Source organism: Peromyscus maniculatus, chromosome 15 (assembly GCF_049852395.1).
Source record: "Peromyscus maniculatus bairdii isolate BWxNUB_F1_BW_parent chromosome 15, HU_Pman_BW_mat_3.1, whole genome shotgun sequence".
NCBI classification, from domain to species: Eukaryota; Metazoa; Chordata; class Mammalia; order Rodentia; family Cricetidae; genus Peromyscus; species Peromyscus maniculatus.
In genome coordinates this window covers 31,501,704-31,517,971 of record NC_134866.1, presented here as the reverse complement: position 1 = coordinate 31,517,971, position 16,268 = coordinate 31,501,704, and the positions used below count along the sequence as shown (strand labels likewise).

Sequence of the window (16,268 nt, the reverse complement as noted above, 5' to 3'; positions counted from 1 at the left end):
AGCATAACTAGTCAGCATAGGTCTAGAGCAGAGGTTCTCAACCTGTAAGTCATGCACAACCCCTCTGGGGGCTGAACAACCCTTTCTCAGGGGTCATACATCAGATATCCTGCATATCAGAAATTTACATTATGATTCATAACAGGAGCAAAATTACAGTTATGAAGTAGTAAGGAAATAATTTTAGGTTGGGGGGGTCACCTGAACATGAGGAACTGTGTTACAGAACCGAAGCATCAGGAAGGTTGAGGACCACTGCCCTAGAGTCAAGGGAGTTCCTCAGGACACAGGGGTCTGTCACTAACAGAGACTGCATTGTGAGGAAGTGCTTTGCTCAATGTGTGTGAAGCGGATGAAATGAGAGCTCCAGGATTAAATGTGGCAACTACAATCGTTCCACCTACTAGTCACAAACATGCCGTCAGAATACCTTCGGCCCTGTGTAAAAGCTGGTGCTATCAGGTTTTCTCCCTCAGCTCTCATGTTCCTGTGATTTATATAGCATAGAGAGTTGAAATAACAGTTCAGAATTATTTAAAATCTGTTTTAAACAAAGGAGTATTTCCTGAGAGTGAGTTTTTTCTTTTCAATGTTTCCAGTTTACACTAATATACTAATATATAAATGAGTAAAATATAACAAATAGGATACAGTATAGTAAACAATATGCTCACACGTTACTAAATTCCAGCAAAACAGAATTAAAGCCTGGGATCAGCAGGATGTCTTGGGCCATAATCCTTAGTAGCTGGCTTAGAACACTGACCCTCACATCTCGTTTTGTTTTCCACAAAACCGGAAACAATAGACTGACATTAGTTCAAGATACACAAGATTGATCTTCAAAAATTACACTCAACTTTATTTTTTATATTTTAATATTTTATATTATTATATATTTTATATTTTATTTAAAAATATAATATTTACAAATACAGGTCCTAAGAGAAAGGCACATGTGTATACAGCATTCTGAAAACACTACTCTTAAAGCAATTTCAATGTTTAAGTTAGCAGTACCAAGAGACGATGAAAGCCAGTTACTAAAAGATTTACTGCTTGGTTAAAATTCAGTTTACAATTCAAAGGCATTTTAAAATCTCTGTGCTGTTATGAAGCTTTATGGAGTTTACAGTGGAGATGAAAACAGAAATAAAAAGATCTGACAAACATAAAATGCCAAAGATATTTCCAGCATTATCAGTATGAATTTCCCCCCACCATCACGTTTTACCTTATTTCAACACAAATGACTTAACTAACTCCCTGAAAAGACAAGCATGCTCCCTAGGGTCCTGTTCAAAATGTAAATGTTTTAAAATATAAATGTTTGAGGAACAAAGCTGAGCAGATTTTTTTTTTTTAAATTTTTATGTACATGGGTGTTTTGCCTGCATGTGTTTCTGTACCATGTGTCTGGTGTGCTCCAAAGCCAGAAGAGGGCATTGGATTCCCTAAAATTGTTGTTACATGCAGTTGTGAGCCATGTACGGGTACTGAGATTTGAACCTGGGTGCTCTGGAAGAGCAGCCAGTGCTCTTCACTGCTGAGCCCTCTCTCCAGCCTCCTATAATATACATTTTTTAAAATTCAAATGTAAGTTCCAGGGGGGGGGGGGGGGGCAGGAATTTTTGATCAATACTCTTAAAACTCAGAATACTGTCTGGCATATAGTATATATTTAATAAATATTAATTAATAATTTGACAAGAACCTTTTGTTCAAATAAAGAATCCAAACTGTATTATAACATTTGAAGGGGCTAGTCAGATGCACAGTGGGTAAAGACCATTTGCCTACAAGCCTAAAAAGACTTGACTTTAATGCTGGGACCCATGATAAAAGGAGAAAACAGACAGTTGTCCTCTGGCATCTATACAAGCACCATGGCGCAAGCATAATCCCCCAACACACCACACAAACAAATAAGTAAATAAAATGTAAAAAGATCATAAAACATTTGCATGCAATTTGAACATTGGTAGCCTCAACTCATTTACATATCAAATATTTTCCTTTTACCACCTACACTAATACAAAGGCCTTTTAAAGCTCATTGGTAATCTACAGAATGAATCAAGGGCTTTTACTTTCATTATTTCTATAGATTGTATGATCCATTTCAGTTCAAAAATTTATTCTAATACCTAAAACTATAGAAAGAAAACTTTAATCTATTAAAAAAGCCTGACATAGGAAAGAATATTAAAATAAAACATTTAAATTATTACAGAAATCATCGCAAAACAAATGAAATAATTTTAGATTTTTCATGATTTTCTTACTTCCTTTTAAAGTGTTTGCTAGTACTCTATTCAGTATTGTTCTGTATTATTGCCAAACCTTTCTTTTCAAAGTCAAATTGAGATTTTATATAAGCTGTAATATGCTTCTAAAATTTTATATCAAAGAAGTGGATTTATTTTAATATTACACTCTAAAAAATTCAGAGCTGAAATGTTGGCTGAAATACTGCTTATTATAAAAGCCCCAGCATTGGTAAACTAATATTGCAGCTTAAATTATTCTTAATTTGGAAAATTGAAATTCATAGTATTTTAACATGATGTTTGTCATTTTGCTTTAGCTGTCCTTTGCAAAAAGAAGATTTAAAAGTCATTGACTTCAACTGGGCTTGATGATACACACCTTTAATTTAGCACACCAGAGGCAGAGGCAAGCCAATCTCTGTGAACTCAAAGCAAGCCAAGTCTAGTGAGTTCAAGGACAGCAGGACATCAAGGGCTACACAGAAAAACCCCATCTCAAAAAACAAGAGAAAACAAACAGGCTTTGACTCACTGTCAGGTTCCGGTCCCAGATCTGTATGCTTCCGTTCTGACAGGCAGCTGCAACAAGGTTCCCATCTCTACTGTACGTACACGTCGTGGGAATGACCTTTTTACCCTGCATTGTCCGAGGTTTAAAAACACTTTTCTGCTTCTTTGGATTTTCAACTTCCCAGAGCCTTACAGTCCTACAAGGAAAAGAGGGAATATCATTTATTAACAATAGATTGAAGGAACAGGTCCATAGAGACTACCTTGTCTTTTAAGGATTTTTTATACACTATAAAAATGTCACATTCATGAATATTCATAGAAATAAAGTGAACCGGTTGAATAATATCAAAATATTATTTTGATAATTAAAATTAAAAGGCAAATGGCAAATTCTACTCCAAATCTCTCAGTTACTTATAGTCCATGCCCTATAATGCAATGGACTCCAGACTCTTATGACTGCATAGCTTGACCAGGAGAGCTGTTAAGCATATGCCTCCTATTTAATGCACATTAATTTATAAATTATGTACAAGTATCAATGAACTGCTCTATATAGTATATTGCAGAAATTGCATTAAACTAAAAGAGTCTCGACAGAGAGCCCATGCCTCTGGGAGCTAAGCAGAAGCACAGCTCTCGGCCTCTGCGCTTTCACAAGCAGCTAGTCACAGCAGCCTAGGCCTGGGGCACAGACAGAATAAACTCCTACTCACTACAGGGCCAGGAGCACCGCCCTAGAGGAGGTTTAAATTAAAAAAAAAAAAAAATCATTAGATACAGAAAAACAACAATCAGGTCAAAACTTCCCGGTAGAAACTATGCAGCCAAGACATAGGGAGAAAAGAATCTAATGTTTTATAGCAAACAAAAATATATTTAAAAAGCAAGATGAAATTAAAGCCTTTTCAAACAGACAAATCTGAGATAATTTACTGCAACCTAATATGTGACATAAGATATGTTAAAGGAAGTTCCTAAAAGTAAAATCCAAAATCAAACAGAAGCCCAAATCTACACAAAGAAACTGAAGGCAAACATAAAAGACATTTTAAAAATTTTAAATCTCTAAAAATTGCATGGCTATGAAGCAAAATTAAAATAACATATTGTGAGGTTTATAATACAAGTTCAAATAAAACATGACAGTAATAGCACAAAGGTTGAGAAGAAAGAATAGAAAAAGACTGGGGGGCTGGAGAGATGGCTCAGAGGTTAAGAGTACCAACTGCTCTTCCAGAGGTCCTGAGTTCAATTCCCAGCACCCACATGGTGGCTCACAACCACCTGTAATGAGATCTGGTGCCCTCTTCTGTATACATAATAAATAAACAAATCTTTAAAAAAAGAAAAAGACTCTGAAAAAGATGATGATATTTTATTTGTGCTGAAATGTGATTTTATTTATTTGTTTGTTTGTTTATTTTCTGGAGCTGAGGACTGAACCCAGGGCCATGTGCTTGTTAGGCAAGCACTCTACCACTGAGCTAAATCCCCAACCCCAAAGAATTTTTTTGTTTTTGTTTTTGTTTTACAAGATAGGGTTTCTCTATGTAGTTTTGGTACCTGTCCTAGATCTCACTCTGTAGACCAGGTTGGCCTTGAACTCACAGAGATCCGCCTGCCTCTGCCTTCCAAGTGCTGGGATTAGAGGCATGCGCCACCACCCTTCAGCTGTGATTTTATTTTTATGTTAATAAATAAAGTTTGTCTGGAAATCAGAGGTCATATCGAGACAGGAACAGCGGTCAGGTGGTAGCCCATGCCCTTAATCTGATCACATGGCAGGCAGAGTCTCTGTGTGGTCAAGGACATAGCCAAGTGTGGTGAGAGGAGCCTTTAATCCCAGTACCAATCATAGAGACCTGGAGGTCTGTATAGATAGGCAGTGACAAGGAAGTCATGTGGTTTAGAGCCAATGAGAAGGCAGAACAAAAAGGCAATAAAAACACAAGTCAGGCAGGAAGAAACTCTCTCTGGGGAAGCGACAGCGACGGCCAGGTGATAAGATAAGGTAGCTGTGACTCTCTGATCTCTTTGCCTATTTCCTATTTGCCTATTTTGTGTTTGGCTCTGTGTTTCTTATTTACTAAGACTGTTTAGAATTTCGTCTACAGAAAAGTTAAAGATGTAGTTCATAAATCTCACCACAATCACTAACACTTATATAAAACAAATGTGATAATGGAGATAAAATGTACGTAACAGTAACTTCTATTAGAACTAAGAAAAGCCAGTAAGAATAATGTAATCAACATAAAACTAATGAGCACAGATGATATGGACATGAGTGTCCTAAATGAAAGATGCCATCTCTAGAGCTTGACAAAATTAAAATGTTAATCAGTAGTTTAGGAACAAGTTTACAAAACAAACTTTGACAGAATGGTAAGCAGGGGCCACCTGCTTAGCTAGACTGCTTAGCTATGTGTGTCTCTTGGTTTTACTTAAACCCTATCCCATGTCAGGATTCCAGAGACAGACTTGGAGAAGCTGTATCGTCCTTCTTCCCAAAGGAGCTACACTGAATCAATCTAATTTAAAGGAAATAACCAGATTAAGTAAATAAATTTGACAATTTAGATAAACAAATTTTCCAGAAACAGGTAACAATCAGAGCTCACTCAAAATATCAAGAATTTACTATTATTCATTTATATTAATTCAAATATATTACAATATATATTTACATAACATAGCATATATGTAACAAGCTGAATTTGTAATTTAAAACCTCCCCACTAGCTGAGTGTGGTGGCTTGTTCCTCTAATTCCAGCACTCAGAAGGCTGAAGTAGGAAGCCTGCTATGAGTCCAAACCAGCCTGACCTATAAAGTGAGATCTAGGTCAGTGTGAGCAAAAGAGAGATCCTACCCTTACAAAAGAAAAAAAAACATCCCAATGAGAATACTCAAGACAACATTACTGTTGAATTCTCTCTAATATTTAAGGATGAAATAGAAGTTACCATATTTAATCTAAAAGCCCAGAACCTATAATACTCCAAAATCTTAAACATTTCAAAGTATAATACCTCTAAGAACTGCTTAAAATGATCAAAACTCGGGAATTAGAGTTGTCGACCAAGTTTTGTATCCTATTTTGGGATGGCACTAGCCAAAGTGATGGTACACACCTGTAGTCCCAGCACTCAGAAGGCTGAAGACAGCAGGATTGCAAGTTAGAAGCCAGTCTGAGCTATGCAGCAAGACCCTGTCTCAAAAAACACAGACACAAAAAAGCAAACAGAGACGAAGATCAGACTGCCTAATGTAATGCCAAACAAGGGTTCAGAAGCAGTCAGAGGCAAACCGGGGGGGCACAATGGGACTGCAGGGTTCAAAGTCATCCACTGGGAGGGAGGTAAGAGCTCCCGGCTACAGGGTACCTCAGCAGTGAAACCTCTTCAAGCCTGCCACAGAATCTTCTGGCTGTGCTCTTCAATGTCTGTACTGCCCAGACTCATGCACAGCTAATTTCGACCCATGGGTTGTAAATGAGAGAGGATCTCAAGGAAGCCTCTCAGAAGGTTACAGCTCCTTCTTCATAGTCTTGACTCTTTTGGCTGGCAGTTATCTCAATATGAAGCTGAGCACCATGCATTGTGGATTTAATTTGCAGTTCCAAAATGCCTAGTGATGTTGAGCATTGTTCCACACACCATTTTTCTTCTTTGGTGAAGGAATTGTTCAAATGTTTGCCTGCTTTCAATAGTAAGTTGTTCATTTTCTTTTTACTACATGTTGACAGCTCTTTATTCTAGACACAAGGTTTTTTTTTTCCTTTTGTTGGTTGGTTGGGTGTGTGTGCAGGAAGTGGAGTAGGGACACAAACCCAGAGTCTTGCACATGTTAGGCAAGCATACTAAGTTAATCTCCAGCTGTGGATCTAAGCTCTTGATGAGAAACGCATTTGTAAATTAGCAAGTATTAACCAAGACTATTACCATGACTTTTCATTTTTAAAGTGTTTCGAATAACAGATTTTTAAAATATAATATTGAGGGCTGGAGAGATGGCTCAGTGGCTGTTCTTCCAGAGGTCCTGAGTTCAATTCCCAGCAACCACAGGTGGCTCACAACCACCTCTAGTAGAATCTGATACCCTCTTCTGTCATAAAGTTATATACGGAGATAGAGCACTCATCTACATAAGATAGATAGATAGATAGATAGATAGATAGATAGATAGATAGATAGATAGATAGATAGATAGATAGATATACCTACATGGCTACTAACAACCTCTGGATCTCCAGTTCCAGGAACTCTGATGACAAGCATGTGGTATGCAGACACTCATGCAGGCAAAATACACATACACATAAAATAGCAAATCTTTCAAAATTCTTTGAGATTGGGTCTCAAACATCCCAAAATCTGAAACTTTTGATCCTCCTGCCTCCACCTCTTATAAATGTGTGCCACCATGCCTGGTCAACATGGTACTAGGAATTGAATCCAGAGCTTTGAACATGCCAGGCCAGCAATCTATCAACTAAGCTAAAACCCCCTTCTTAAATTTTTTATACACTTTATCAGTATTTGGAAGCCACATACCCAAAAGGTTCTTAACTAACCAAAAAGCATAGATTTCCTTTATTTCTTCTGTAAGTTTCGTAGTTTTAAATTTTATGACTAGATCATCAACCTGAACTGGTTTTAACACATAGTCCAAGGTATGGATGAAGGCTAATGTTTTTGTACATGGATGTCCACTAGGACAGCATTATATTTGTATCTGAGCATTACAAAGCCTTCCCTTTGCTGAAGGTATCCTGTTTTGCTTACTTGTTCTCTATCTCTATTACTGTTTCCCATAATTAACAATCACAAAAAGTTGAGAAACACTACATGTGTTTTTATTTTTCTGGCCCCAGCTCTGCAGTGGTGAGGATAAATTACAATAGTCAACTTCTCGTTTTTATAACCCAACATCCCCAGTGACAGACGGCACTTAAGACTTATGATGTGAAAGACCCCACACAAGTATAAAGAATCATCACGTGGCTTGTTAAAAGTTCATCATCTCTAAAACTGGGATAATGAGGGGCTGTGAGGACCAAATGAGATTAGGGATGTAAACATATCTAGGACAATATTTAGAACACAACAGGCACTCAATAAATACTTGTTCTTTTCTGTGTTTCCCCTTAGATCATAAATAAAAAACAAAGCTAATAAATCCAACAACTAAGTATTTCCATTTATTTTAGTTTATCATCAAAATAATGAGAAAGTGGAAAGTAATTTACCTAGCATAGAGATGTGTAAAATATAAGCTCATACAACATCTGATAGACACTATTGTTTTATGGCTCTGAGTCTCTCAATTTATGTCTAAAAAATAGATGCTAAAGTGCTAGGCCATTAGGTATCTGTCAGAACATTTTATGCTGGAGAACACATATTTTGAAACTTGGAGTGAGATCTAGACTTGTAAAATTAAAACTGTGTTTCAGAAGGAAGATTTAAAAATAGAAGAAGGGCCTGCCTGGGCCTTTCTGGACATAAAATGAAAACATCCAGAAGACAAGAAAAGACACAGGTGGGGTCATTGCATGGCCCCAGGCACAAATGCTTTCTGTCTTAGAATTTTTGGATTGTTCCCAGATACAAGTTCTAAACTTTCTGGCATCTGCTGCATAAATGCATCACGGCACTTGGCAGAAGTCGAGGGAAGCATTAATTTTGCATGGAAATCACTTAGATCTTGGTTTAATTTTTCTCAAAAGACTACACAAGGAACTCAACTGATAGAAGAGTCTGAAACTTTCAGACTCTCTTGGTAGAGAAAAATAAGTAAGAAAGGCCTCCTTTAAAAAATAATAATAATAAGGTATTCAAGTTCCACGGAAATGAGGACAATGTTCTAGCTTTTATGTAAACCCACAATAATCTTTATGAATACACACTTGACAGTAAATTCTTATACATATACTTAGTAACTGTAGTGAGAAGACAGTGGTCCCCTTTACTTTCCTGGTTTCTGCAGTCACTCCAGGAAATGTACTTAAATTTGAGGATTTGGAGGTAGAAGCCTCCGATGAGAGAAAACATGCTGCTTGTCTTTCTGGGCCTGGGGTCTGAATTTCATTCACTATGACCTTTTCTAGCCCCACCCCCATTTATCTGCAAAGTTCACAGTTTCATTTTTCTTTACAGCTGAGTATCATTCTAGAGTGTATATGTGCCGCAATTTCTTTATCCATCCTCCGTCATCATTGGTTGAAGGGCGTTTGGGTTGTTTCCACTTCCTAGCTGTTGTGAATAGAGCAGCAATGAAGGAGGCTGGTAAGTGTCTGTGGAGTAGGACCGCGAGTCCTTTCCCTTGGGCATATGAAAGGAGTGGTATAGCTGAGCCTTTGTGGGATGTCTGTTTACATTGCATGAAGATGTGTCTATGTTTTGCCTCACCTGCCTAAGGCACCTGACTGGTTTAATAAAGAGCTGAATGGCCAATAGCTAGGTCGGACTTCCAGGGACAGAGCAGAACTGGAGATGAATCTATGCACACCAGAGACACCAGCGAGACGCAGAACATGTACTTACAGAATAGGAGAGAGGTAAAAGCCACATGGCAGAATGTAGATAAATAGAAACAAGTTGGTTTGAGTTTACAAGAGCTAGTTGGGATGAGCCTAAGCTAAAGGCCACGCTTTCATAATTACTAATAAGTCTCTGTGTCATTATTTGCAGGCTGGCAGCCCCACAAAGCAAAGTCTGACTACATTAGGTCATATGGTAGATTTATTTTAGCTTTTTGAGAACTCTCCAACACTGTTTTCTAGAGTGAGTGAATCAGACTGCAATCCCACCAATAGTAAAATAGTTTAAGTCAAATTTTCCCAGCTGGGCTGATAATGTTTCAAGGGCCAATGACCATCTCACAAAAATACCTGTCCCATGTATGAGAAGTCCTCTTTGGAGATGTTGGTCAGAGTTTTCCGAAAGACTCCAAAAACATTATAGGCTATTATTACTTCCTTGGTTGTCCCCAAGAGGTGGGAAGGTAAGTACTTATTGCTGAAGACACCATGTATTTCAGAAACAGGGCCCAGAAACCCCAGAAATTGAATTGACCCAAAAGCACCATGCAAGTTTCCAAAGGAGGGAAGCAACCAACAATCCTACCAGCTGTGATGTCTATAATCCACAAGGACCAACATGAACAATAACCTGAAGGATATGGTAGTGGCACACATACTTTAGTGCTAACACAAGAGGGAAATTATGCCTGGTACTGGGAACCTGGCCAACTACCCAGAGCTAGTGAAGTCATGGATCTTAGAGGAGAACCTACAAATACACTTTAATAGACCACTATAATCCCTAAGTACCTTCTCACCAACATGACTGCCTAAACATGACCTGAACAAGGAGAACAGTAGACATGCAAAAGTAGACAGGGAAAGCCCATGAGGCCTCGACCCTCCACAAAGAACTACAGGTAATTAAGGAATGCTGAGAGTGGGAGAAATAGTCTTCCCCAGGGAAGATTATATAATTGGTTGTCCAATACCAAACAGTCAGCCTTGAAAACGTACATACAGGTAACATTATACAGATTGAGCAGGCTGTAATCATGTGTTTATGATGTAATTATGAAAATTTATGTATGTAACAACATTAATGAAAAAAGAGGCCATGAAAAAGAACAAGGCGAAGGGTTTGGAGGAAGAAAATAATAGAAAGATAGAAATAATAGAAAGAACTAATTTTGAAAAGAAAAAAAATACACAAAGAATGTTTGCAAACTTGTAAAGCTGGCAAGGAGTGGAGCTAGGACTCAGACTTGTTTTAAAGGAGTAAATACTGCTCCCAGATAAGAATAAATGGGAACCAGGTGGTAATGAATGAGCAGACCATTTATTCTCAAAGAACACGAATATGCAAGATGAACAGTGCTGGGCTCTTCTGGTGTTCTCTTACTGGAAGGAGACTGGTAGAGCAGTCACGCTCACACTGGTAATTCATAATGAGTGACAAAGCATCAGCTGAACCAGCCGTAGACGGGACTTTACAGATCCACAACATAAATGCACAACATAAATGCACAGATCTACAGTTATTTTTGGATTCACAAATGAATTCTAATTAGAGCCCTTCAGCTCCTCAGAGGCTAGATCTGCAGCAACCTTTTCCTACTTATTCAGCAATAGGTGCTAAAGGACCCCAAAACCTGTATCTAAGCCCAGTCTACAAGGCCAGTGTACTGTAGGAAAAGAATGTGAGTCTACCAATATGAGAATAAAGGAAAAAAGAACCTTTCTTCTCACTTCAAAATAAAGTGTATTTATTTCTTCTTCATTATTGTTTTGAAATATCATTGTTTATTATTTATTATTAATATCATTTATCCATTTTAAATAAGGTCTATTTCCAACATAGTCCTCTCTACTTAAAAACTAACAAGGACTATTTGAACATGAATAGTATTTCTGCATTTAAGATTTCGTATGGAGCACCAGCACATGTGGCTTATAAAGACAAGAACACAGGCTAGCTAGCATTCCATAGAGTATCCCCTTTCTGCACACACCAAACAGAGAGGTTCCCTTATCTTTTTCAGGCAGCACTTTTAAGAGTTAATGAGACTGCCAGGAGGTGGTAGCGCACACCTTTAATCCCAGCACTCGGGAGGCAGAGGAAGGTGGGTCTCTGTGAGTTCGAAGCCAGCCTGGGCTACAGAGTGAGCTCCAGGAAAGGCTCCAAAGTGACACAGAGAAACCCTGTCTCCCCACCCCCCTCAAAAAAAGAGTTAATGAAACCAAAGGCTTTCCATTAAGTTCTATTGTTCTTATTTCTCAAATAAATAAGGACACTAAAATTTTATATGTGCACTGTGGTTATACTTATCTTTTAAAAATTATATGGCTATATATATTTTTCCTTTAATTTGCTTTAACATATTAATTTACTACTAATGATTCATTTGCCTAAAAATGTTAGTGCTAGCCAAACGGAATGACTCTAACAGAATATCAATACACTTTCCAAGGCAGTCCTCTCTATTTAAAAACTAGCAAGGAGTATTTAAGCATGAATAGTACTTAACACTGTACCTTTATTCTTTTTGAAGTAAAACCAAAACAAAGTAATTACAAAAAATTTTTTCCAAATAGATATCTATTTTGACTATTTTCTAAATACTTGGCATAGTTTTGAACAAATAATAGAATTCCAAAAAAATTAAAACCCTATGTCGTACATATATATATATAAGTTTAAAAGTAAATATATTATTATCTGTATATCTATGTACCTGCATATCTCCCTATTTTTGAAACTGCTTCCCTCCCATGTTGTCATGAACCTTTCTTCTAAATAATTTGCCTCAACTGATTCTTATTGGGGTATGACTACTATTCTGGCACTATAGAAACAAGGGTGACCACGATAGAGCTTTTGTCTCCACAGAAATCACATTCTAGCTACTGGAAATGTCTCCTAGGCACTCTAAGACACAATTTAGCAATTATAAATACTTTCTATAAGTCAGGTACTTTAGAGAACATATGAGGATACAATAATGTCAGTTCTCCTGGAATAGATAAAACTCAGAGGACAACATGACATCATGAGGCTACCACCCAGAGAAGAGGAGGCATTTTGGTGGCAAGCTTTGGAACAATTCCTTGGAAGTGGGATTTTTCCGGAGGGCTAGTATTCTCAAACTAAAATTTATAGACTAGTGTAAGGCGGAAGTAGGGTATAAATCTTAGAAACTGGTGGAGAATTCACAAGAGAGGTTTGAAAAGGTAGCCTCTTTCTGAAACAGAGTATTTTGCTTTGACAAGAGCATGAAGTACACACTGTAAATGGAAGATGAGATTGTAAAAAATACCAGCATGAGCCAGATTATGAAGATGATCCCATGAAATGCACTGGGATTATGGGATCTATACTCTAAGACTGCAGAACTACTAAAAAGAATGGGTGGCTGGAGAGATAGCTCAGTGGTTAAGAGCACCGGTTGTTCTTCCAGGATTCAATTCCCAGCACCCACATGGTAGCTCCATTCCAGGGTATCTAACACCATCTTCTGACTCCTGTGGTCATTGCACACACCCATACACATAAAACAAAATGAAAAAAAAATTAAAGAATGGCTCAAGTTACTACATCAAACTTGTGTTTTAGAAAGTCACTTGGATAGCAGTGGGGACACTGTTAGAGGATAAACATGTAAGTTAGACAGCCCAAGTAAAAGACATACAAGTTCTACACCAAAGCAATGGAATGGGAAAGCTAAAAAAATAACTCTGGGGTAAGCTAGAGGGGTGATGCTGATCAGGCAGGTAGACCAGTACAAGATGAGCCATAAGACACAGGCTGCTAACTCTATAAGAGGTAAGGACAGGTCACAGGTTAGGTGCCTTTGTGACATTCAGATAAAAGCATTCTACTATACAGCTCTAGACCACTGGTTCTCAACTTCCCTAATGCTGGGACTCTTTAATACAGTTTCTCATGTAGTGGTGACCATAAAATTATTTTGTTGGTACTTCATAACTGTGATTTTGCTACTGTTATGAGTCATAATGTAATATTTGATAAGCAGGATATCTGATACGCAACTCCCAAAGGGGTCGTGACCCACAGGTTGAGAACTGCTGGCCTAAGCTATAAAGCAAGATGTCACAAACAAACAAATAACACAGAAGTAAATATGGCTAACAGAAAGAGCAGGAAGAGATGCTAGGATGAGGATGTAGCATTCAGTTTGAGTCTTGAATAATAACAAGGGTTGGGAGGTAGCTTTGAGGGAGTTTTAGGCAGAAGAAAAGTCAGAAGCCAAGACTTCAAAAGAAACACAGGATGACTTTCTGTTTGAGTGTGCATTTGTGGTTTTTGTACACAGGTTTGTATGATTATGCTATGGTATAGGATGCTAGTGTATCTGAATCTGAAGGTTTCTAAGCAGGCTCCAGTGGAAAAGGCCTTGCAGAGTAATGTAGTAATGCAGTAGTATTTGCTCTGCTCATGACCTTGGGCTAAACAGCCCAAAGGAGGCAGAGCTGCCTGCCGTAGTATGTGACTTCTTATAAGGAAAGGAGAGAAGCAAGAAGTGTGCATGGTATCCTAAGTAAAGAGCAATGGCAAGGTTGCTCAGTTGATAAATGTGCTTGCCCACTAGAATGATGGCCTGAGTTTGATCCCCATAATCCACATGGTGGAAGGAAAGAACTGATTCATATAACTTTGGCCTCCACATGCATGCTATGGTATGCATGACTCCCAAGTTAAGTAAATAAATAAGTGTAAAATCTAAGAAGACAGTAGAGCTCTAGTACCATCCCTCAATCTACAGTTATATAGTATAGAACCAAGGTAAATTAAGACAATGTTCCTGATAAATGTGAGAATGATGCTGTTAGTCACATTCAGTGAAGAACTTAAGAAGAGAGAAAGACACCAGAAAACAGTTACAATATTAAAGACCCAGTGCTTCAAATAGCACTCATTTCTGACTAACCAGAAATTCAAAGTGAGTGGGTCTCTGAGAGAAACCAATTCTTTGAGAAGGGCCCCAAAACAGTAGAATTCTGCAATTCTACAATTGCATCTCTAAGTAACTGGATAGCAGGAAACTCAAAGTGAATCCACATGGATCATAAGGCAGGTCACTCGGGTCTGCTGCACTAATGACTTCCTCTTGTAACATCTCGTGTGGGTTTACTAGAACGTGAAGACCATGTGGCACGATGTCTGTGGTTACTGGCGGCTTGTATTCAAAGGAAGGAGACTGACAGAAGCAAGCATCACAGTCGTCGTTAGAGGTAGAAGAGGGACATGCAGGGCAGAGGACGAGAGGATGGTGGTCATCACAGGACAAAGGGGGTACGACACATCCCACAGCAATCTGCCTTTACCACTCAGTCCTGCCAGGGGTCACCAGTGCCGCCAGACCAACTGCCCCTGGGACCAGCAGGTGCCAGCAGGATGCCCAACAAGCTGCTAAAGCTGAACATGATTATTGCTATTACTCTATTTTTAAAGGCTTCTAAAATATAATACATATACAAAATTTCACTTAACCAACCAAATTTAAACGTAGCAGACTCAACATCTGCAAAACAGATTCCAAAGATAAACTTGCATTGCCAAAGAATGATTCAGTACAAATTTGAAAATGAGATAAATATTCATCTCTCAAAAGGGAATAGTTTCTCCTGACTGAAGAACTAAACAATACTTAATCACGTTGTAGAGTTAAGTAGTGAAGTCAATGTTACTTTAGAAGTTTACACTGAAAACAGTGAGTCTTTTCAATATCTCTAACAAATTAATCCATAACAAAACTCCTGAACTTGAAGGATTTTTTCCTCAGGAGTCATAGAAAGACAAAATGTGTTTGGTAATCAAAACGCCATGCTAATGGTCTGACTAGGAACTGAGTACACAGTGAAGTTTGGACTCACAGTCATGAAAGTGCTCACTGACATGTGAGTGCTCATAGTGAAGCAGAAACTATATCAGCACCTCACCATTTAGCACTCTGTGGTGGTTTGAATGAAAATGACCTCCACAGGCTTACAGGGAGTGGTACTATTAGGAGGGGTGGCCTTGTTGGAGGAAGTGTGTCACCAGGGGTGTGCTTTGAGGCATAAAGTGCCCAAGCCAGGTCCAGGTTCTCACTCTTCCTGATGTCTGCCAATCAGAACATAGAACTCTCAGCTACCTCTCCAGCACCACATCTGCCAGCCTGCCACCATGCTTACTGCCATGATGACAATGAACTAAACCTCTGAACTGTAAGCCAGTCTCAACTGAATGTTTTCCTTTATAAAGGCTGCCATGGTCACAGTGTCTCTTCACAGCAATAGGACACTGACCAACACACGCTCACAATGCTCTGAAGAAGGCACTGATCTTATATCTATTTTGCAAAGGGAAACTAAGGTACAAAAGGACTAACAACTACTGTATCTTTCATTTCAATGGAATAATTGAATGCCTGGGGACATATAGTACATATCTACCCAGATATACCTGATGCCAGGGTACATATGGTACATACATACCTGATGCCAGGGTACATTTGGTACACCTCAGGTTTTATAGCATGATCTGTCTACATGAATCCATGATAACAAAGTCATAACAATTTTGGATTTACATGTTATAGGTATTGATGGTTTGACTGATAGTTTTACTTTGAGAAAGAATAGTACAAAATTTCCATATCTATAAACCAAATTCAATACAAAGCTCAGTAGGATTTGTATTTTGCATCTTCAAAGAAAAAGCAGTTATTATTTTGAAAGTCTTATTACATTAATTAATTAATAATTATTACATTATGGGGTACAGAAATGCAGCCTTTATCATCTAATGGAATAAATACTAATTTCTCCTCTGTCGATAAAGGGTGTTGGAGAGACAGCTCAGCAGTTACAAGCACTGGCTGCTCTTCCAGAGGATTGGAATTTGATTCCCAGCAATCATAGAGCAGCTAACAACTGTCCCGTCCCAGAAGAGCT

At 38.2% G+C, this 16,268-nt stretch overlaps 1 protein-coding gene across 2 annotated transcripts in view; it reads right to left on the bottom strand.

Annotated features, from left to right (window-relative positions):
• Wdr70 (WD repeat domain 70) overlaps positions 1-16,268 on the bottom strand; it is a 241,147-nt gene that overhangs the window by 86,403 nt on the left and 138,476 nt on the right. For both annotated transcript variants that reach the window (XM_076551820.1, XM_076551819.1), the window contains one exon: positions 2,803-2,977. In XM_076551820.1, coding sequence (XP_076407935.1) covers positions 2,803-2,977 — 175 coding nt within the window. The remainder of the gene's footprint in view (positions 1-2,802; positions 2,978-16,268) is intronic.